Here is a 23351-nt window from a genome sequence, read left to right as displayed (position 1 = left end):
GATATCTTTCACAGGAGAAGGCATTTGCACCCAATTCATGTTAATAGCCCCACTTAAGCCAAAGTATAGTCATGCAGCGTGGTAACAAACATGCAGGGCAAATGTTGTAACAGATTCCCCCTCCCCCCTGCTTACAGACGAGTGGATGTGGAAACTTGAATCAGTGCAGCTATAAATACAGAAGCAGGAGATGGTAGCCACTCCAGGTTAATTACTTCAGAGAAAAAGATTGTGGCATATGTGATTAAAGTCTATGTGTAAAAAATGCATGGCCAGCAAGCAGCCCTTTGGTGAAGGCCTGGGTAAGGTGCATGCCTCTGGTGCACTGTATTGACTGGCAACCTATGAAGTAGGCTGGGGATAGCAGCCAGTAAAGCAAGGACATATGAGTTCTCTTTCAGGATCAGACCCAAAGCTGATGGTATTCAGCATTCTTCTTCCACCAGTCAGATTTCTGTGGGAAGTTCACAGAGCGCAGCATGAAAGTAGCAGCCTTTCACAGCATCTAGTACTGGGTATACTTTTTCTGAACATGGAGGCTCCATCGAGCTATCCTCGTTAGTGTCAGCTTGATACAGTAATCCTTGGTGAATAAACATGTACAAGCTGATTCGCGCCTCACTTTTTGTTCGATGGAACTTATTTCCTCCTTAAGAGCGCGGAGTCATTGCAGGCGGCTGCTGCTGCTGCTGCAGCCTTTAAAGCCCGTCTGACCTAGTGGCCATGACCACAGCCGCTCATGAATTCCCTGAGTTGAGTTAGAGGCTGGCGCTATGCGTGCAATGTGCATGACGAGCGTGTGTGTGGTTCTGTTGAGGGTGCCTAGTGGAGTAGTGTGTGGCGGGAGGGGAGGTACAGCGAGCGGGGAAGGCGGTGTGGGAGTGGGTGGGTGTGTAGTCACTGAGGTATTATCCAAGGGGCCAAAGAGGGCGCGGCGCTAGCGGCCTGTTGTGTGTGCAGAGTCGGGAGGAGGAGCAGGTGCCCATGCCGGCTGCGTGTGCCTGCCCCTCTTCCTCTCTCCTTCTCCCAGGCGGGCGGGCTGTGGGTGCCGACGCTGCCGCTGAGATGCGCAGCAGCGGCGTTGGCGACGACGTCCCCTCATCATTTGCCAGCCGGCCCGCGATAGTGTCTGCGCATGACCCCTCCCAGCCGCCCGCTCCCGAGCAGGGGAGAAGGTTAGGCGGAGTGAGAGAGGCTTGCCTCTGTCTTCACCATAGGCGGCTGCTCTGAGGCGACGCAGTGCAGAGGTGTGGTGGACAGGTTGCTCCGGCCCGAGAGCCGCGGCTTCGCCCTCTCCGTGCCCCGCTGGGAGGAAGAGGGAGCCCCCTCGCTGCCTGCCTCCCTCCCTCCCTCCAAGCCCACGGCGGCCTCCCCCCACCCCACTCGCCCACCCTCCTCCTCCTCTTCCTCGCCGCGTTCCCGCGTGTGGTGGGGTCGCTGCTCTCCTCCTCCTCCTCCTCCCCTCCGCCGCCGCCCCACCCCCGGCCATGACCGCGGCGGCGGCGGCGGCGTTGCTGCTGGTTGTCCCTCCGCCGCCGCGCCGCCTCTTCCTCTCCCCCAAGTGCTGCTGCCCCCGGCGGCTGCCGCCGGGCTCCAGGAAAGTAGCTTGATGAGTGTCCAAAGTAGCAGTGGAAGTTTGGAGGGGCCGCCATCTTGGTCCCGGCTCTCCACGTCCCCACCGAGCCTGCAGGGCTGCTCCGCGGCGGCGGCGGCAGCAGCGGCGGCGGCCGTGGCGGCCTCAGCGGCGGCCTCCCTGCTCCACAACAACACGCCTCTCAAGGAAGGTAAATGGCGAGCCGGAGGGAAGCGCTCCATCTTCCTCGGCGGGGAAGGGGAGGTGGGGAGGCAGAAGATGACTGGCTGGCGGAGGTGGTGGTGGGGATGATGGGCCCTTGGGGAGGGAGGGGCACGGCGGTGTCAATAGTAGCAGCCGCCGCCGCCGCTGCCGCTGCTGCCTGAGGCCAGTCCCAGGCTTGTGGGGCCGAGTGCGCGGCGAGGGCAAGGCAAAGGAGACATGTCTTCCTTCCCTTCTGCATCCGACTGAGGACGGTCTAGACGACCCCCTCCGTAAGCAAGCGGGGACCTCAAACTCAAGCAGCTCGACCTTTTTCCAGCCATTGCACCCCCAGCCCCCTCCCCGGTTTGAGACCGCACCCCCCCCCCGAAATGTTGGCATAATCCCTTCATCTCCTTACTTTCAATAGCTGTGGTGGGGGTGGGTGGGTGGATTTTAATGCTTTCCCAGTTCCTTGACAAGTCCTCGGCATAAAGGTCTTAAATCGATATCTTTTCCCTCTTTGATTTTAATTGGAAAGATTCCCCCCCTCCCCGATGCTTTCATTATTTCCTTCATATTGTAAAGTAAGAAAAGTGGGCTGGGGGTGGTGGTGGTAATAATTATGATGATGAACGTGGCTGTTGCTTAAATGAAAAAGGGTCGAGTCGTTTTGGCATCATGGAGGTGTAGGATGGTGGGAAAGAGACAAAGATCGAGGCACTTATTTCTACGAGCAAGACACTTTCTTCAGCCATTGGTTTAAGACAAAAGTGACGGAGACACATTAAAAGCTAGCAGAGAATGACTGCAACTTTCTTCTATTCCTCCATCGCATCTTGAATGATTTTTTTTTTCTCTTCCCTCCCCTTCGGCCCCCCCCCCACTCCTCTTGTATTAGAACGACAGTGAGAGAGCAGGGTGTTGTGGGTGTTTGCAGGGAATATCTGTATGAAGGTTGTGCAAACAAGTCCTTTTTTATTGTTTGCCCATTTTCTTCCTGTCCCTTGCATTAAACTATATTGCCACAAGATGTAGCAATTATGCAGCTTATGAAATGATTAGTGCTTTCTTTTTTACTTTAAAATTATGGTTAACAAGGGTTAGAAGAGAACTTTCATGCACCAACATATTCTGGAGGAATGGATGTTGCATATTCATGATTTTTGGAATGTGATGGCTCTTTGACTCGGATGGTTTATCTCCAATGTACTGAAAAGCTCTTGCCTTTTGTTTGCATTTTAATTTCTTTCTAAAAGCAATTGCTAGCTACCATAGCAACTTTCAAACTTACAAATGTTGCTATAAGATTTTGAGATCTTAGAAATATTTAATTTAAAAGACGTTTGAAATATTAGGCAGGGGGCTTTTGGTATTTAACATCAAACATTCTAAAAGGCTTGATTTTAAGATGTTTAGAATCCGGAAAATGTATGCCCTCTTTCTCCATTCCAGTAGTTGTCAGACTTGCATCACTCCTTGTCACTTTTGCACACGTTCCTAGATAGGAAGCTGACAATAGGAAGCTCAGATTGGCAAGGAAGCGCTCTAGAACATACCTGAAATGGATGGATTTATGACATATGTTAAAAATGCTGGTGGCAGGCATTTTGTTCCTGGCTATTCCTTTTGGAAATCTAAGTTTGAAAGATAAGACAGAATTGAGATGTATCAGCTTAAAAGAAAGTTTTCTTAAACTGTTTGCTGTCAATTACATAATTGTTTAACATCAGCAGTGCACATTATATTGCATAATATTTAATAGAAATACTTTGATTTTTAGACTACATCATATACAACATTCTGATTTAATAACTTTTTATTAATATTGCTTCAAACTTATTATTAGGAAATATAGATTTTGTAAGCATGTTCTGGTTTGCAACTCTGAGGTTATCTAGTAACTAAAGCCCTAGTATGTGCTTTTAAATGACAATTTAATATTTATCCACTATGATGCGGTGTCAGTTTGTGATTTTTTTGCAAGGCTATCAAGCAATGCAGTTGCTTTGATTCTAAAAGAAAACTTATTGGTATTTAATTGTATCTCTGGCATGGAGAGCTAGAAACCTTACTTCAGTGATGGAGAAAATGTGCATGTCATATGAAAAGTTTAATTTAACCTCATGCAATCTTCAGTGCTCATGATCAAGCTCTGTTTTCTCCCTTCATGTTTTGACTATCTGATTTATCTTGTGACCCCTAAAAGAAGAGGTGGTGTGATTGTATAGCATTTAGTATTTCAAAACATACTTGTAGATCACCATATTTGTTTCTAATTGTATGCTAATGATGGGCAATATGCTCCAGAAATTTTGTACTTGCATTTTTAAAAACTTCTAGAAAAAAGGCACATAGTTATGGCAACAAACATGATGGCTAAGATTAAAGGCCTAGAATCCTAATAAGAGTGCAGATGACTGTATTGGTTTTCTAAGGCTGTGATCCTGTGTGCACTTACCTGGGAGCAAGCCTGTTGAGCATGGTGAGGCTTTTGATAAACATTTAGGATTGTGCTGTAAGCCAGTGTCATGTGAAGGGGCTGTCTCCTGAATTGAGACACTTGTCATTTCTTGGAACGCATTTGAGCAGTGCAACTCTTTAAGAAGGGGCTTCATGTATTTCTGAGAGAAAGAGTAGCTTATTGAAAATGAAATGTGTCATAAGATACAAAGTTAAACTTTCCTTTGCAATTGTAACTGAACTTGAAAGTCCCAAAATTTGAAAAGGACTGGCACTGTCTGCTAATTGCATGGCACCACAGCTGAAAACTCTTGAGAATAAGTAGGTCCACAGCTCAAGATGGAACTGATTATTGTGTAATAGTGGTAAAAGCAGAACAAGTTGCTAGAATCTACTTTTATGTCAGGCCTTGGCAACTTTTCTTTGGATCTAGGAGCTAGCCCAAGAACTTAGGAGCCAGATAACAGACACTTGACAAAATTACCAGACTTAGTGATTGACATTGTGGAGGGTAAATGGGCTTCTCTTTATCCCCTTTACAAGTAACATGCTTGGAACAGAAATAGGACTGCTGGGGTAAATAAAGATTTTATTATATAACTCAGTGTCTGAATATCCTAGTCTAAGCTTAATGGTTAAATTTCTAGGCGCCATGGTTCCCTGTTGCATAGGATTTGTCAAGTCCTGCTTTACCTTGACCAAAATATATAAACATCTTGTTTAATATGCACTGTTTAGCAGTGCATTTGGTACCCATCTTAGATTACTATTAGTAATTCCTCAGTTTTCTGCTGATTATTGTAAGAACTGCCACTTGGCTTACCAATTTTACGCTAGAAATGACATCACAGAGTATGTCCCTTAGCAAGTGATAGCATCCCTTATTTGATGTAATTTCCATTTACATGAAGACAAATAGGCAATTTAACTTGCTCATGTTTGATTTCATATATGTTCCTCAGTGCTGAGTAAGATTCCTGGCTCTGCTCTGTACCTGGTTTAATCAGGTGATGGCTAGAAACATGTTTGACTTCCCTGATTCCTCCATGCCCCCCTCCCCCATTCTTAAGCTTATAGTGCCATATGATAAGAAAGAATATTATCTGCTAATTTTTTAAAGGTGAAATATGACTGTTTTTTAATGCTACACGTGGCAATTTATACTTAAAACATTCATATATTTCAGTTTACTGTAGTAGTATTCCAAAGCAAGCTATTGCATTTTCATCAGTGAAACTACTACACAATAAGTTGTTAGTATCTTTAGTGCAATACTTTATGTAACTTTGTAGACAAGTCATGATGTAGCTACTGTTTGAAGATAATGCTAGTACTTCTAAAGTTTTAAAAAACTCCTGGTCTTATTCTGTACAGAATTTATTTTCTGTGGTAGTACCATATATATTATACTTTCATTTGAGAACTGATGCTAGTTCTCCAACCTCATATCAGAACTGGTGTCTGAATATTGGGGATTGGGGTTCTCAGAGTCCCTGGAAGCACAATGTTGCAGTTGGGAATAACTGGCTGGTATAAGAGAATGCTGCATTTACCTAGACAAAAGACACAATTTCTCTAATAGGCATGTGTCTCCTTTCTATCAGCCAACTGTAAGGTGCTGGGGAGTGGGACGGGAAATATGCTCCTTCTACAAGTTTAATTTGCATTTTGTTTCAAATAAGAATATAATACTTTGACTCGTTGTTGATAGCTTACATGTTGGAATTAGATAGGTTTGTGGAAAAACTGAAATCTAACAAGGTGCTCAGTTTTCTGAGGAGAAGGCAATCTAAAATACTAGTACCAGATCTTCTTTTACAACTGTGCCAAAAACTTGCTTACCTAAATGATTGAATATATTCCAAAGGGTGGATAAAAATGCCTAATTAAAACCAAGAAGCCTAATATCTTGACTCAGTGTGCGAACTTTAGAGTGGAGAAGTAAGAAAATGAGTTCTTCTGGAAAAAATATTTTTAGATGGGTATATCATTAGCTATGTGATTCTAAAATAATGCTAAATTTGTGCTTTTAATGTGAAATAAGGTGAACTCTGCCTTAGCAATGGCTCCTAATTTTTAGAGGAAGGCCAAGCAATTTCATTCCAATTGTATTAACATCTGATTTCTGTTGCTTTTCTACTTGAGAGAACTCAGCCTTTATATTTTAAAGACTTCAAAAAGGTTATCTGATTCCTACAGATCCAAGGGTCTCCTGTGTAGCCTCCTTTTATTTTGATGTTGAAAAATAATCTTTCTCAAGTAACCTGTTGGAATAAGTTACATTTTGAAAGCAGTATTATTATTACTTTACTGACAACATGAATGTTAGACGTTATCACTTTGTTATGACCATAGAGAAAGTTGAATGTTTCCATTTCCCCAAACCAGACTGTAAGTGGATCATAGTTACCCATATTCATGTGACACAAACTTAGTTCCATGCTCTTTATTGTATGTCATATGAATATTACCTTTCTAACTATAGTTTTCAGCAATGATAAATACAAATCACATAGCTGCATTTTTCAGAGAGACTCAGAAATAGTCTCTCAGACACTTTTGCAAATGCCAAGTTAGAAATTCAAATAAGATGTAATATTGTTGAAAAGTATCAAAACAAAAGATATACTGAATTTGTTGCCTGCATTGCATTTGTGTCCCTATGTTGCTGTATAAAAATATTTAATGGGATAGTTCAGGCTATCCGAATATAGATGTTGTAATGTTACTTTTGGCATTCTGCTTCTCATGTAATGGTCACATTTAGCTGTTGCCTCCAAACAGTGGTTTGGGCATTGGGAACATGGGACTTGCACACTCCCTTCAGTGGTCCCTCTAATTTTTTTTTCATCTCTGTGCGGAATGAGTTTTGTTCTGGGCAGCAGTATCAAGGCAGTGTGTGCGCGTGTGCATGTGTATTCAGAATGGGGCCTTCCTGATTCAACCTGAGCAGGATCTAAATTGAACTGAGCAGACATTCAAAAACTTGTGAGCGTGTGCACGCCTTAGAGGGAGCAGTGACTCCCTTCTCTTCTTATGCACTTAGATTTCCTTGTTTGCTGTGATGTCTGAATCAGCCAAATAATGGTTACTATAAGTCACAGCTTGCCTCCAAGTCAGAATTGGAAACCTACCTTGAATCATGTTGTTCAGTTCTGGTGATCTTGAAAATGTGGGAGGGAATTGGAGAGAGTGTGCAAGCCCAGAGCATCCCTCTGGCCAAACTACAGTTTAGCTGTGATTTGTCTGAACTGAACCAGTGTTGCTTAGGACTTGCAGCTAGGAACGTCTTGTCTTTCATATAGCTTTAAACTTGCATGTGTTTGTGTATTGTCTTTGTTTTCTGGTGACATATATAATTCTTTTGCCTAAAGCTTTGCTTTGTATTATCTATAATATTATATTCTAGCCTGCTATTTCTCAAATAATTCAGCGTGTTGATCTCAACTTTTGTATAACCATGTACTTAAAATTCAGTTTGTTAAAATGTATGGCAGGATCCATGTAAGCAAGACATGCAGGCACTTAAAAGAAAGGTTATAAGATATATTTTCAAGAATGTTAAACTGTGTTAGATTATTTTAAAAACCATTTTGTTCTATATATGCAAATTGTCTTGTTTCAAGTTAGGGGTATGTGTGTGAGTGACAGAGAGAGAGAGAGAGAGAGAGAGAGAGAGAGAGAGAATATTCACTGCTTGCAGAAGCAGGAGATGGTGAATAATGTATAAGTAAGTAATTTTATTACGGTCCTTAGACCAGCTTAACATTTAAAATATACATTTATGATTTACAAAATATTCAAATTGCTAATACAAGCTCTACAAAGTTTGGATGCAACAAAACAGAACTTGGCCACATTTATAGAAGTAACAGATTTAAAATTTGACAGCAAAAAAATCCAAGTAAAATTGATCTGTATGGCCAGGATGATTCTTTAAGAGAGGAGCAATAAACTTAATACGAGCATCCCTATAACATTGACAATACAGAATAACATGAAGAACTGACTCTATATCCCCTGAGCCACAAGGGCAACGACACAATGCGTATGGAACTCCTTTATATTTCCTGTCTAGGAGTGCAGAGGGAAGGGCATTCAAATGAGCAAGGGTCAATGCTCTCCTAAACTTAGGTAAAAACATATGATCTAAATATTCAGCCGGTTTGTGGCTGAAGTTTTGAGAGCCTATATAGATTCCCCTTGGTAGTCAAGCACACTCCTCCTGCAGATCTATGTCCAATAGTTGTTGCCTAACAAAACATATCGCCTGATCTAAACCTCTCCCTATAAAGTTTTCTTGGGACGTGCCCAGTTGATGCAATTTCGTTTTTAGAGCTATTTCCCATTTAGATGTAAAGCTGCCAATTAATACTAAAGGCGCTAAACCGACTGGGAAGAAAACCAAATGCAGCCAGAATTTGGTTATACAAAACCAGATTTTCATTTTCAAGGAGGTAACCCCAACCTCTCTACGAAGAGCCATGTTAGCTGTGCCTCTGGGGGCTTGAAGGATGGCCCTTAAGAATTTAGTTTGAACTGCTTCTAATATTGTAAAATTATCAAAAGGCCCAATTTGCGTGCCATAAAGAATTTGAAGGTATGTTTTAGCCTTCAATAATTTGACAGCTGCTGGGACAAAAAGAGCACCTCTCAAGAAATAAAAAGATTTAATCACATTTGCTGTCTGTTGGGCACCGTGAGAAACGAAGCTAAGATGAGCTTTCCTGGATCCGCTGGAATGAAATACAACCCCTAAATACTTGAAAACCTTGACCTGCTCAATATTATGTCCATTTATGGGTTTTTGGGCATTTTGCAAAAGTGAATAATGTATGAAACTGGATTGAAAAGATCTGGGTTCAAATTATGAAGTTTATTAGGCAGCTTTGCAACAGTCAGCATTTTTCAGTCTCGCGTACATCACAGGCTTACTGTGTTAAAATGGGGTACATTATCCATGTATGCCATCTTGAGCTCCTTCACAGAAGGGTGTGATTTAAAAAGACACACTGATGTAGCCTTTTCTGCTTCTGGCTGAAAATTGCAATTGTTCCATGTTTCTTCTATGCATTGGTAATAGCTGGGACAGCACTGTCACCTTTATTTTGAGGCCTTGGCTGTTGGTTACCATTTTTTAAAAGTGTCTGTGACCTTTTGCAGGTGGGGTAGGGGGAGATATTTCAGCTTCTTGCATTTTGTGTTGGACTTTTTAATTAACTTGTATACTCAGACTAAGAAATCAGATGACAGTGGCATTATAGGAGAAAATAATATATGTGGTCTTTATGTACACTGCTGTACATAAAGTTAAACTGAATTGCATCCTTACTTAGACTGGATTTGGTCTTGCACTGTGTGCATGTGAGTAGTGGTTAGGGATGTGCAAAAATGGCTCAGGCAGCCACCAGCAGGGTATGGTGCGGTTCCCTTAAAAAGCCAGTAAGCAGGTCCTTACTTGCTCTTCGGCCACCCTGCTGCTTTACTGGTGCCTGTGCACTTGCTCTCCAATGGGCCGTGCTCTAGGGATGTACATGGAACCAGGCAAGGGAGGTTCGAAGACAGGCTGTGTGTCGGACTTTAATGGTGGGGGAGGGTGCACTTATGCCTCCCTCCACTTTCCCCCCACTGGTGCTCCGTTATTCAAAGCCCCTTCAGGGCAGCAGCATACCTCCCTCCCGTCCTGTCCCCTCTTTACCCAGAAGTACTTGGCGCACATTGGAGCTCACGCGTGCCAGGTACTTCTGGGCAAAGGAGATGGGATGGCAGGGGGGTTTGCTGCTGCCCCCAAAGAGCCATGAATAATGGAGTGCTGGCGGGGTGAAAGCGGGGGGGAGAGTGTACAGGTGAAACTCAGAAAATTAGAATATCGTGCAAAAGTCCATTAATTTCAGTAATGCAAATTAAAAGGTGAAACTGATATAGGAGACAGACGCATTACATGCAAAGCGAGATAAGTCAAGCCTTAATTTGTTATAATTGTGATGATCATGGCGTACAGCTCATGAAAACCCCAAATCCACAATCTCAGAAAATTAGAATATTACATGGAACCAAGAAGACAAGGATTGAAGAATAGAACAATATCGGACCTCTGAAAAGTATACAGTGTACTGTGCTTGATTGGCCAGCAAACTCGCCTGACCTGACCCCATAGAGAATCTATGGGGCATTGCCAAGAGAAGGATGAGAGACATGAGACCAAACAATGCAGAATTGCTGAAGGCCGCTAATGAAGCATCCTGGTCTTCCATAATACCTCATCAGTGCCACAGGCTGATAGCATCCATGCCACGCCGCATTGAGGCAGTAATTGCTGCAAAAGGGGCCCAAACCAAGTACTGAATACATATGCATGCTTATACTTTTCAGAGGTCCGATATTGTTCTATTCTACAATCCTTGTCTTCTTGGTTCCATGTAATATTCTAATTTTCTGGGATTGTGGATTTGGGGTTTTCATGAGCTGTACGCCATGATCATCACAATTATAACAAATTAAGGCTTGACTTTTCTTGCTTTGCATGTAATGCGTCTGTCTCATATATCAGTTTCACCTCTTAATTTGCATTACTGAAATTAATGGACTTTTGCACGATATTCTAATTTTCCGAGTTTCACCTGTAAATGCACCCTCCCCCACCCTTAAAGTCTGACCCCTCCCCGCCTTCAAACTGGCCAAACAGCCGGTTGTCCGAACTGGTTTGGAGGCCCTTGAATGGGTTCGTGCACATCCCTACCGGGTGTGGCTGTGGCACTGTTCCCTGCAGCCTCTGCGTGGCATCAACATGCATATGGCTGGTGCATACATGCTGACAGTGCATGGAGGCTGCCAGGAACAGTCCCACAGCTGTACGCAGCTTTTTGGAGAGCAAGTGTCACAACCGGAAAAGTGGCGGGGCAGTGGCTGAGCAGGTAAGGAGCTGCTTACCTGCTTATTAAGGGAACGGTTCCCCACCATGCTGAACCAGTTTAAATGCTGGTGGCCAAGCCAGTTTGGTGCTTCCCAGTCCCAGTGGAGGCGCTGAACCAGCTTGTGCACATCTGTAACACTGATTACAGAATTTAAATTGTATGGTGTCTGTCACTTGAGCATCTGATTTAGAGCTGTTGTTTTTATAGCTAGTACACTGAAATGATTGGAGAGAAAATAAAATTTAATTCATAAAAAGAATTACAGTAGAAGTTCAAGTATGTTTGAGTATTTTTCACCTACATTTCTGGTACTATGTCTTTGAAGAACATACAGTTATACGCTTGTTATAAAAACAGTATTTCTAGTTTAACGTCTGTTTTGATGTTATTTGGGAAGCAATTCCTTAATCTAAATCAGGGCTGCTCAGCTATGGCCCTGCTGCAGATGTTGGCCTATAACTCCCATAATCCCTGGCTATTGGCCACTGTGGCTGGGGATTATGGGAGTTGTAGACCAAAAACACCTAGAGGGCTTATGTTGAGCTGGCCTGATCTAAATGAAGGCCCATTCCATATACTACTACCAGTGTTCACAGGTTCTGTGTTACTGTTCTTCAGTTGTAATCTTATGCATCGGACTGTTACAAATACTGTCCTGAAATTTGAAATGTGAATAAACCAGAACTAAGAAAAGACTTTTGATATAACTTGGGCTGGTTGCTTTGTGCGGGGTTTGAACTTGTAGTACTGGTAACTTAACTATTTTGTCTCCGGGGAAAACACTCCACTTTCCACCTAGCCATCTGTATTTACAAATGAGTGCACACTACGATACCCTTCTGAATAATACTAGTGGAACTCTTTTCTTAGGGACAAATTACCCATGCACCCTCCCTGTAGACTTTCTGCTGCTGTGTGAAAAACTTTCCTTTTCTGTGAGACTTTTGACCTCTTGGGTTTGTGAACTAGTCTCCCTAACACAGTTGTACAGTTGATTTTATCTGCTGTCTCTCTTCTCTCATATTGTGTGAATTTTTAAAATATTGTGAGCTGTCTCAAGCATGTTTTAATGGAGAGGTAGTGTGAAATATTTATAATTAGTGTTGTAAAGGCAAGCTTGATGCTCCTTTAAAATAAAATTCCAAATCTCTGATAGCCCTCTCCTCCATCTCTTCACATCACATTATAGCGATTTTATTTATTTATATCTGTGTAAAACACTGTGAGAACTTTTGCTGAAAAGCGTTATATAAATATTAGTCATGTTTGTATCACATTATAGCAGAAATTTCTATATGAAATGACTTGACTTCCAACAGTACTAGTAACGTGTGACAACTATGGGCTTTCCCAACTGGTCGTAGGGCCAACACATACAGCTAGTAATACCCTCGGTTTGGTTTTTTGCTCAGATCAGGGTGGTGTTTCTAGGGGACTCCTAGAGTGTCTCCATTGTCATGGGTGGACCATCATCTGATTAAGATTGGTTTCATAGCCACAACCAACCTCTGCAAGGGTGCAGGAACTATTAGGATGGTCTATTCAAGAAGCCTGTTGGATCCCATAGGATTCTAAGAGGCCTTGGAAGATTTTCGTTGGTTTGACCAGTGATCCTGTTGATGTTTGGGTAGAGACCTGGAATAAGGAATTTACCAGGGCAGTAGGCACAATCACCCCTAAGTGTCCTCTCTGTTCCATGTTGAAATCGACCTCATGGTATACAGAACAGCTACGGGAGCTGAAGCAGCAAGGGAGATGACTGAAGCGCAAGTGGAGGAGAAACTGACGATACAACACAAAGTCAATTTAAAGGCTTATACTGTGGCAATATATGCAGCAAAGGAGCAATTCTATTCTGCACTTATTGCCTCCGTGGAGGATTTCAGAATTGTGAGGGGATTGACTCGGGTCCCTTTCCTCTCTGAATTTGAATTTGGAGTCTTCATCATCCCACTGTGATGCTCTTAATAGCCTTTTTGTGGATAAAATCTCTCAGATTCAGGCCAACCTGGACTCTGCCGTTATTGCAGAGTCAATGGTAGGATAACTCCTTGTTTGATTTGAATGGATCAGTTTCAGTTTGTGACTCCTGAGGAAGTGGATGAGCTTCTTGGAGGTGTTCGGCCTTCTACCTGTCCTCTGGATCCATGCCCAATATGACTTATATCATCTAGTAGGTAGGCTGTTGGAGATGACCTTGTTGACATCATAAATGCCTCACTGAGGGAAGGCAGGATGCCTCCATGTTTGAAGGAGGAAATTGTGAGACCTTTACTTATGCCTTAGAGCCCTTAGTGATGGATAATTATAGGCCGGTCTCCCAACTTTCTTGGTTGGGCAAGATGATTGAGAGGGTGGTGGCTGATCAACTCCAGGTAGTTTGGGAGGACACTGATTATCTAGACCAGGGATTCTCAACGTTGGGTCCCCAGATGTTATTGGACTTAAACTCCCATAATTCCCAGCTACAGTGGCCTTTGGATGGGGATTATGGGAGTTGAAGTCCAATAACATCTGGGGACCCAACGTTGAGAATCCCTGATCTAGACCAGGGTTTCGTAACCTTGGGTCTCCAGATGTTGTTGGACTACAACTCCCATTATCCCCAGACATGACCTTTGTGGCTGAGGATGATGGCAGTTGTAGTCCAACAATATCTGGAGACCCAAGGTTAAGAAACCCTGATCTAGACCCATTTCAAACTGGCTTTAGAGTAGGTTATGGGGTTGAGACAGCCTTGGTCAGCCTGATGGATTATCTATACCAAGCAATCAACAGAGAGAGAGTGTGACTGCTGGTTCTTTTGTGCCTTTTTGTGGCTTTTGATACCATCAACTATGGTATCCTTCTGAATTGTCTAGAGGATCTTGGAATAAGGGGTACTGTTTTGCAGTAGTTCCATTCTTATCTCTCAGGCAGGTTTCAGATGCTATGTTAGAAAATGTATTGGGTATGGCTCAATTAATGAATATGGATAGAACAATTGTTTTGTCATTTCTTAGAAGATAAGGACATTTGAGTACACTGACCAATATCAGTTCACAAGACCTATGTCCACTGGCACTTGACAAAGAAGTATCTTGAAACGGAGATCACCGGGTCACTGTAGTATGTGCACTTCATCACTCATATTTCACCTTTTGGACTTCATTACTCTATTTTGATATATAGTTTGTGGACTCTTATTATTTATGTATCCAGATTTCAGGTGCTGTCACTCAGGTATAGTTGCTCTGTGAAACGAGAGCTATTGTATAATGTTGCTCAGGGCTCCATCCTATCCCTGATGTTTTTTTTTAACATCTACATGAAACTGTTGGGTGAGATCATCAGCGGATTTGGAGCAGGATGTTATCAATATGCTGATGATACCCACATCTGTTTCTCCATGACATCATCATCAGGAAATGGCATAGCTCCCCTAAATGCTGCCTTGAGGCAGTAATGGGATGGATGAGGGATAATAAATTGCAGCTGAATCCAAACTAGATGGAGATACTAATGGTCAGGGGTCATAATTCAAGGGGTATGATAGAACTTCCTGTTCTGGATGGGGTTGCAGTCTTAAAGGAGCAGTTCAGTGTTTGATCTAACATGGATTCCCAGATGTTGTTGACTACAACTCCCATAATCTCCAAGAAAAAGCCCTTGCAGTTGGGGATCCTGGGAGTTGTAGTCAACAACATCTGGGAATCCCTGCTAGAGTGAACACTGGAGCAGTTGCGTTGCCCGGGAGTGCTTCTGGACCCAGGCCTCACCCTGGTGTTTTGGGTAGAGTCTATGGCCAAGGGCGCTTTCTATCACGTCTGTTTCTTGAGGATAATTATCTCAAAACTGATGCACTCACTAGTAACTTCTTGGCTTGACTATTGCAATGTGTTGTACATGGGGCTGTCTTTGTATGTTGTTCAGAAACTTCAGTTAGTTTAAAATGCAGCAGCCAGATTAGTCTCTAGGGGTTTCTTGGAGAGACCTTATAATGCCTCTGCTGGTAATTTCCTTTAAAGCTCTACATGACTTAGGACCAGGTTACCTGGAAGAGCTGCTTCTTCAGTATGATTCCCATTGCACTTTAAGGTTATCAGGAGAGTTCCATCTTTGGCTGCTGCTAGCTCACCAGGTGGTGACTTGGGATCAGGCATTCTCTGTAGCTGCTCCTGGGCTCTGGAATGTGTGCTCCCTATGGATATTAGAGGCTTAAGAGTTTTAGTAGCCTTTAAAAGAGCCCTAAAACATATTTTTAGCTTGGCCTTTAGTAGCCAGCTAATGGCACAGCAGGGAAATAACTTGCCTAGGGAGCAAGAGGTTGTTGGTTCAAATCCCTGATAGTGTGTTCTCTAGACTAGGGGAAACACCTATATTGGGCAGCAGCGATATAGGAAGATGCTGAAAGGCATCATCTCAGACTGCGCGGGAGGGGGCAGGTAAACCCCTCCTGTATTCTACCAAAGACAACCACAGGGCTCTGTGGTTGCCAGGAGTCAACACCGACTCGATGGCACAACTTACTTTAGTGATTAATGATTTTAAACTTGTTTTAATTTTGTTGTGGCATTTTTGTGTGTGTGCTGTTTTTATATTTGTGAACTGCCTAGAGCCATCTGGGTGAGGCGGTATAAACATTTAATAAAATAAATAAATGAAACCGTGCGTAGGGTGCTAGAAATTGTACTATGGGAGAACTTAAAACATGGTGGTTAAGTGTATTGTTTGGGTCTTAGCATATGCAAACAGATTAACTATATGATAACTAAAACACTTAAATTTCTAATGAGGACTTGCTATCTTGCTGATGACTTCTTGCTTTTGTCTAAAATGCTTGGCATGGTGCGGGGTGGGAAGGGGAGTCACACCTCTTTGGGGGCTGCTGCATTCCCTGTTTCTCCCCACATGTGTTATATATAATTTTTATATCTATCTATCTGAAATATACAGGTCTCTTGATGCACTAAAGGTATATGTTGTCATTGACTTCACCAGTATGTCTGATCGGTGTCCCCACCCCCACCCCCGCAATTTGTCTTCTGCTTGTCTTTGTTTTTTGTTGTTTTGGGGGTGGGAAGAGGAGCTGGAGGGTTGTGGAAGAAGATTATGGATACAGAACTGCTCTCTGTATATTACTTTCTTTTTGTGCATTGTTATAGGATAAAGCATTCAGTAAACTATTAATAAAAAAACAAAACTTCATTCTCGCTCTTTATTGTAAGGAGGAGCAGCTAGTTATTAATTATTCTAAATTGAAAGTTATGTGTTTTAGTAGCAGAGTCAAGAAATCTACATGGTTTTTGGATGGACATCAAAGAGAGCAAGTTAAGCACTTTAAATATTTGGGTGTGGTTTTCCAGCAAAATGGCAGAAAATCTATGCATGTTAAAATGGTTACTGAGACGGCAAGATGTGGCACGGTAACAATTCGGAGATTTTACCGTGTACAAAGTGGTGGTTTTATTCCGGCAGCCTTAAAGTTGTATTCAGCTAAAGTAATACTTCAACTTTTGTATGGCATTCAGTTAGGCCCCTACAATAACTTTGCTGCTTTAGAGAGCATACAGACAGTCTTCATGAGAGCTCTTTTTGCCACACCAAGATGTACCGTCAATGTGGTTATACGCATGGAAGCTGGCCTATTAAGGGTAGAGGCATGGGCCTGGCTTCAAATTATTTATTATTGGTTAAAAATATATCTGCGACCAATAGGGCTTAGTCCCGTGTTTCTTTCAGTGGATCCACAGCCAACTTGGTGCTTAATAGTGATTAACAAACTCTTTTCTATGGGATTATCCCCTGAGTGGTTATTGGAACTGAATTTGGCGAGTGCCAAAAGAGTAGTCCGCCAAATATTAGAAGATCTGGAGATTCAAAATGATCGGGCCTGTTTGCCCAAGTTTTATAAAGCCATAAAGATCAGGGCTGGGCTTTTCCCTGCTTCATATTTGACCACCATCACTTTTAGGAAGTTCTGCTGGGCTTTTTCAAGAGCTAGATTCAGTGCTCTCCCATCTGCTTTATTATTCGGGAGATTTAAACACCTTCCCCTGGAGGCTCGAGTGTTACTGTGATGCTGGAGAAGTTGAAACAGTAGCACATATTTTATTATATTGCAAATTTTATCAGGAGTTCAGACATGGTTTAATTTTTCCTATATTGCCCAGACTGTCAGGCCAATCTGATGATTATTTAGTGAATTTTTTACTCTCAAATAGAATTCCTTCTGTCTCTAATGCAGTAGCAAAGTTTTGTTATATTGCTTTTAGAGTGTGTTCTTCCCTGACTGTTATGAAGGAAAGTTAAATTGTTTTTGAGTTCTATTTTTGTTATGATTTGGTCAATGACCATAAATAATGAACTGAACTGAACTTAATAAGCATTTTATTTTAAAAATATGGTTTGAAAAGAGATTTAAATTTCATGTAACTATGTTAAAGCCTAATAATCTTTTGAACATCATTCATAATGATCAGTCATTAAGTTAAAAGGTTGCACTTCAGTGTAAAGATCTAGAAAAAATATTGGATTCCTGAGGCTAACCGTTTTAAGAGACACAGTCAGTCCTGTATTGTATTGTGTGCTGCCTGCTGGACCTAGGGCTTAGCCAGTCATTACAGTCCCCAGAATCCTGGAGATGCCATACTGTACCTTGCTAGCCAGCAGCGCCAGCTCCTTGTTTGCCCCTTGTGTGGCAGTGAGCAGTCTTGCCCCTCTTTGCTGGTCGTGGTCTTGGGCTGAGTGCTTGGCCCCATTGATGCTTGAAGGCAGTTTTCAGACGCAGTGGAAGTCAGCTGTTAAAGAAAAGCTCGCCTCTTGTGGCTTTTCCCCTGAGGTGCTACAATCCATGGGCCATGAGCAAGCAAAAAAGGCCGTTAAACAAAGAATATTGGACGTGGAATGGCAACAGGAGTTAAGCAAGGCCCCAAAACGACTTAAATTATGGGGACATGCCTTTAGCACCAAGCCAGCTGATTACTGTCAATCCCTAATAGTTTCCAAATATCGCAGAGCATTTGCATTGGCCCGCTTTGATGTGTTGCCCTCAGCAGTGCTATATGGCAGATATGGTGGGACTCCCTACTCTGAACGCTACTGCCCCTGTTGTACACAGGCCATAGAGCATGTGGGTCATGTTTTATTATATTGTAACTTTTGCAGGGATTTGCGTGAATCATTAATTTTACCCTTGATTAAGGATCTACCAGGCAGAGGAGTTGAAGCATACGTTTTATTTTTTTAATCAGATCATCAAGCCCACCTTACCCATAACGTGGCTAAATTTTGTTTAATAGCAATGAATATATGACAACAACTAATGACCACTGTAGTGGAATAATTTATCATGCCACTGTATATTTGTAAAGCTATGCTGTTGTTATACTGTATGTGTATGACATTGTATTTTTTCATCATGCTTCTGTACTGGTCAAAGACCGCAATAAAGTTTATCTATCTATCTTGGGCTGAGTTGGTGCTGGCCGTGCCCCATCACTGTCCTCCCGTTCTGGGAAGTGCTGCTGCTTGCTGTTGTAGGTTGATGAGGCAAGGTGGACGGAACTGACATCCAGCAGCACCTTCGGCCACTAGCCTCTCATCTCCCACCACTGCTGTGCAGGGGAATGGTAAATCGTTTTCTCTTTATACATAATGTGCTTAAAACCAAAACAGGGCTGCCTGGGACAACAATTTTAATAAATGAATTTATTAAATATTAAATTAAATCAGTCTAGGCACCATATTTAAATTTCTAGGTGGCATGGCTCCCTGGCGCCTGGGATTTGTCAAGCCCTGGGATATAGGGTACTGCATCTTGAATAGACTTGTTCTTTAAGAATATGTATACACAGCTGTTCAACATAAATTTCTTTACAGTGATTTACTTTTTTTTAATAAACAGTAAAATATGTCAGCCATTAAGATCTGTGCCTTAGTTAACATTTCAGTTCAGTTATTTGGAAATAAGGGAAATGAATAAAAGTAGAGATTCTGGCACCTCAATGAAGTAATGAGCAGAGATCTCTAAATAATTAGTAGCAGAGATCTCTAAATAATTCTGATTTTATAGCACTTGTAAGTACATTGCCATAATACTTGCCTCCTTTAACACTGGTAAACTATTAAAGCATATAGATCAATTTGTGACACTTGTTAATTGGATTAGTATAGCTCAAATGAAAACTACTTACAACTCTTATATCTGTTGGATTTCTCCAATAAATAAATAAATACAATGTTCTGTATTCAAAATCCAGAGCATTTACTGAAGCTTCTCTCTGTCATTTCAGCAACATGTAGCCCTTCTTCACGTTCAGGGTGTCTGAATATTTTGTGCTCTCTCTAGTCCAAGAATCAGAGTGATAGGGAAATGGTTGCAAGACACTTGAAGTTCAGTGAAGGTGCTACATTTCAGATACATCACATAGATACTTTGGTTCTAGGTTGTCTTCAAATTTTAGCTAGTGCTATTGCATTTGGTTCATATCTTTCAGGTTCATGCCAAAATAGAGGAACTGATAGTTATCCTTTTAAATGATGTAGTGTTGGTGGCAGTGGCTAATTATACTGTTGTGATTGCAATATCTGCTCTTGATCTAGGTTTATGTAATGGCAGAGGAAGGACAAATAGCTTTTTACCTGTGGTGAGTTCATCTCAGTAGGACTACTCCTCCCCCCCCCCCCCGCTTTGGTTGGTCTTTCAGGTGCCACAAAAGCTTTTGTGGTTCATACCTTAAGTTTTTCAAAGTCTAGAGAATAAAATGAAATTAGCAGAAGTGGAAAAAATCCTCATTCTTACTGGCCTGAGAGAAAGAGAACCTTAGTTATTGATACAATTTTAAATTTGTATGTTCAGAATTGCTTAATGCACCTGCTTCCACCTACTGCAAATCTTTGGTACATCTTTAAAGAGCAAAAGGATATGAATGTCATAAAAGAACATTGTGATTTTAGCACATTAAGCTCTCTTGCCCAATGTATATTTCAGATGAAGGGAATTTATCATCTTTGTAACACTTGGCTACAGGCATGATATTTTATTACATGGTGTTAAAATTTTTATCTTGTTTTTCTAAAATGCAACCCCCCTTGGAATAATCCTATACATTCTCAATGCTATTAAACAACAAGTTCTAGTAAGAACTAATCTGCCTACTTTCGCTGTCTCTACAACTGGATTAAAATTGGTTCAAATCGAGGTCCACAATTTAGATCTCTTGCACCTCAAATGTTCACATATGTGCTGTCTTGGATTAGGCTGGATGACATCATTACAAACGACACCATTGAGGTATCTCTGTGTCACTCACTACAACTGTAGCAAATTTGGTCCAAATTGGATAGATAGTCCTCAGGTTAGTGCACTTGTGCCTCAAACGTTTACACGTCTGCCATCTTGAATTGGGGTGTACAACATCATCACAAACCTCACAGTTGAGGTGTCTCTTCAGCTGTGCCCAGTTTGGTTCATATTGGTCCAGTCATTACGAAGTTGATGGAGGGGGAAACACACACACACTGACACTTAAAATGCCGGGTGATCTCACGAGCCTATTGGAAAGTAGGATAAAGACCTGTTTTAGACCACCCTGATCCATTTTGGAAGGGTGATATATAAATCAAATGAATGAATGAATGAATGAATAAATAAATAAATGAGGTTAGTATATAGCAAGGTTGTACCACTTCGGCCCTCCTACGGGTATTGGATCTCCTGGACATTTTTAAATAATACTACAGCAAGTTGATGGGTATTCTGAATGCTGTTTTTTGTTGTTTCTGTACCACCAATGTACATGGTGCTTTATAGAGTAACAAAAATACAAGAACTTGCCCCAAGGAGCTTACAAGTGACAAAGTAACAACAAAAGATGAGAGTGATGGCTAGGGATAGGTAAACTTGCTTCATATCTGCATCTGATGTGATTGGATTATTCAATCACTTTTGATTCAGAGAGACAGCAGAATTTACCCACTTGCTGAGGAGACTGCCCGTTGAAGCTCTGCAGTGAGTCACCTCCTGATTGCAAGGAGGCAAGCCTGGAGAAATACGCCCAGATATGACTTGTGCAAAACAGTGATTAAGAACAGGTAATCCTCTTATCATGATATGTATAAGTAAACCTTTTGTGAGTGTTAAGTGTGCCTCTGATATAAAAAAGGAAGCATACATGTATTGTATACTTACTTTGACAATTGCTCTGGCCCTATTAAATATAAGTGAGTCGCCATAGGACCTCTTTGCTCATTGAGCAGGGATACATTCATATAGTTCTGCTAAGGGGGATTTTTGAATTTAAGATAATGGCAGAACTACCATGCATATGTAGATAATAAGTAGCTTGGTGTGATGCGGCCTACCACCTGTTCTCTTGACCCTTGCTCAACGTGGCTAATACTGTCTGGCAAGGATGTTGTTGTAGAAGGCCTAGTAGAGATCATAAATGCTTCTCTGAGGGAGGGCAGGATGCCTCCAGGAAACAATTATTAGACCACTTCTTAAGCCTGCCCTGGATTCCTCAGAGTTGAGCAACTATAGACCTGTCTCCAACCTTCCGTGGCTGGGCAAGGTAATTGAGAGGGTGGTGGCCTCCCAACTCCAGACAGTCTTGGATGAAACTGATGATCAAGACCCATTTCAGACTGAATTTGGGTGGGCTATGGGGTGGAGACTGCCTTGGTTGGCCTGATGGATGATCTCCAATTGGCAATTGACAGAGGAAGTGTGACTCTGTTGGTCCTTTTGGACCTCTCGGCAGCTTTTGATACTATTGACCATAGTATCCTTCTGGAGCGTCTGAGGGGGTTGGGGGTGGGAGGCACTGCTTTGCAGTGGTTCCACTCTTGCCTCTTGGGCAGATTCCAGATGGTGTTTCTCAGGGACTGTTGTTCTTAAAAAACTGAACTTTGGTATGGTGTCCCTCAGGGCTCCATATTGTTTCCAATGTTGTTTAACATCTACATGAAACTGCTGGGAGAGATCATCAGGAGATTTGGTGCAGGGTGTTATCAGTATGCTGATGACACCCAAATCTATTTCTCCATGCCAGTGTCATCAGGAGAGGGCATAACCTTCCTGAATGCGTGCCTGGAGGCAGTGATGGGCTGGATGAGAGGTAACAGGCTGAGACTGAATCCAGATAAAAGAGAGGTACCTACTGTGCGGAGTCGGAACTCGGGAGTTGATTTTGATCTGCCTGTTCTGGATGGAGTCACATTTCTCCAGAAGGAACAGGTACGTAGTCTGTGGGTGCTTCTGGACACAAAACTCTCCCTGGTGTCCCAGGTTGAGGCAGTGGCCAGAGGTGCCTTTTATCAGTTTCAGCTGATCCGCCAGCTGCGTCCATTTCTTGAGATAAATGACCTCAGAACATCTGCTGGTCACCTCCAGACTGGACTACTGCAATTGCTCTATGTGGGGTTGCCTTTGTACATAGTCCGGAAACTGCAATTAGTCCAGAATGCGGCAGCCAGGTTGGTCTCTGGGTCATCTCGGAGAGATCATATCATTCCTATCTTAAAAGATCTACACTGGCTGCCGATACATTTCTGGGCAAAGTACAAGGTTTTGGTTATAACCTGTAAAGCCCTAAACATCTTGAGCCCTGCGTATTTAAGAGAACGTCGTCTTTGCTATGAACCCCACCACCCATTGAGATCATCTGGAGAGGTTTGTCTGCAGTTGCCACTGGCTTGTCTGGTGGCTACTCAGGGACGGGCCTTCTCCATTGCTGCCCCCCCCCCCCAGCTTTGGAACACACTTCCTGCTGAATTAAGAGCCTCCCCATCTCTTATAACTTTTAAAAGGGCAGTCAAGACGCATTTGTTCTCCAGGCTTTTAATTAGATACTGTTTTAATCATGTTTTGTTTTAATAGTTTTAACTCTAGATTTTAATTGTTGAAATGTTTTAATCTTTTTATTGGTGGTTTTTAGTTTCTTGTAAATCAACCAGAGAACTTGCATTTTGGGTGGTATAAAAATATGTTAAACAAACAAACAAATAACCTTGTGAAGTAGGTTAGTCTGAGAGAAGTTACTGGCCCAGAGTCACCCAGCAAGTATTATGGCTGAATAGGGATTTGAACTCGGGTCTCCCCAGTCCTAGTCCAGTGCACTAACCACTGCATCACACTTCTTGAGTGTATAAAGTGTTGCACATGTATTGTAATTCTTAAAAAAAATCTTGTAAGGTGGTAATGATCACTTCCATTTTGC

The 23351-nt window shown here is 42.2% G+C and overlaps 1 protein-coding gene across 3 annotated transcripts in view; it reads left to right on the top strand.

The window, feature by feature from the left end:
* The first annotated feature begins 859 nt into the window (after nucleotides 1–859).
* Nucleotides 860–23351, top strand: part of TLK1 (tousled like kinase 1) — a 132881-nt gene continuing 110389 nt past the window's right edge. Inside the window, exon 1 of one of the 3 annotated variants that reach the window (XM_053269560.1) lies at nucleotides 860–1784. In XM_053269560.1, coding sequence (XP_053125535.1) covers nucleotides 1610–1784 — 175 coding nt within the window. In that variant the 5' untranslated portion in view covers nucleotides 860–1609. The remainder of the gene's footprint in view (nucleotides 1785–23351) is intronic. The other 2 variants (XM_053269550.1, XM_053269569.1) reach the window with 2 other exon arrangements.

This window comes from Hemicordylus capensis, chromosome 1 (assembly GCF_027244095.1).
Source record: "Hemicordylus capensis ecotype Gifberg chromosome 1, rHemCap1.1.pri, whole genome shotgun sequence".
Taxonomy (NCBI): domain Eukaryota; kingdom Metazoa; phylum Chordata; class Lepidosauria; order Squamata; family Cordylidae; genus Hemicordylus; species Hemicordylus capensis.
The sequence above is the reverse complement of the archived record's forward strand: the minus strand, read 5'-3'. Positions and strand labels throughout refer to the sequence as shown.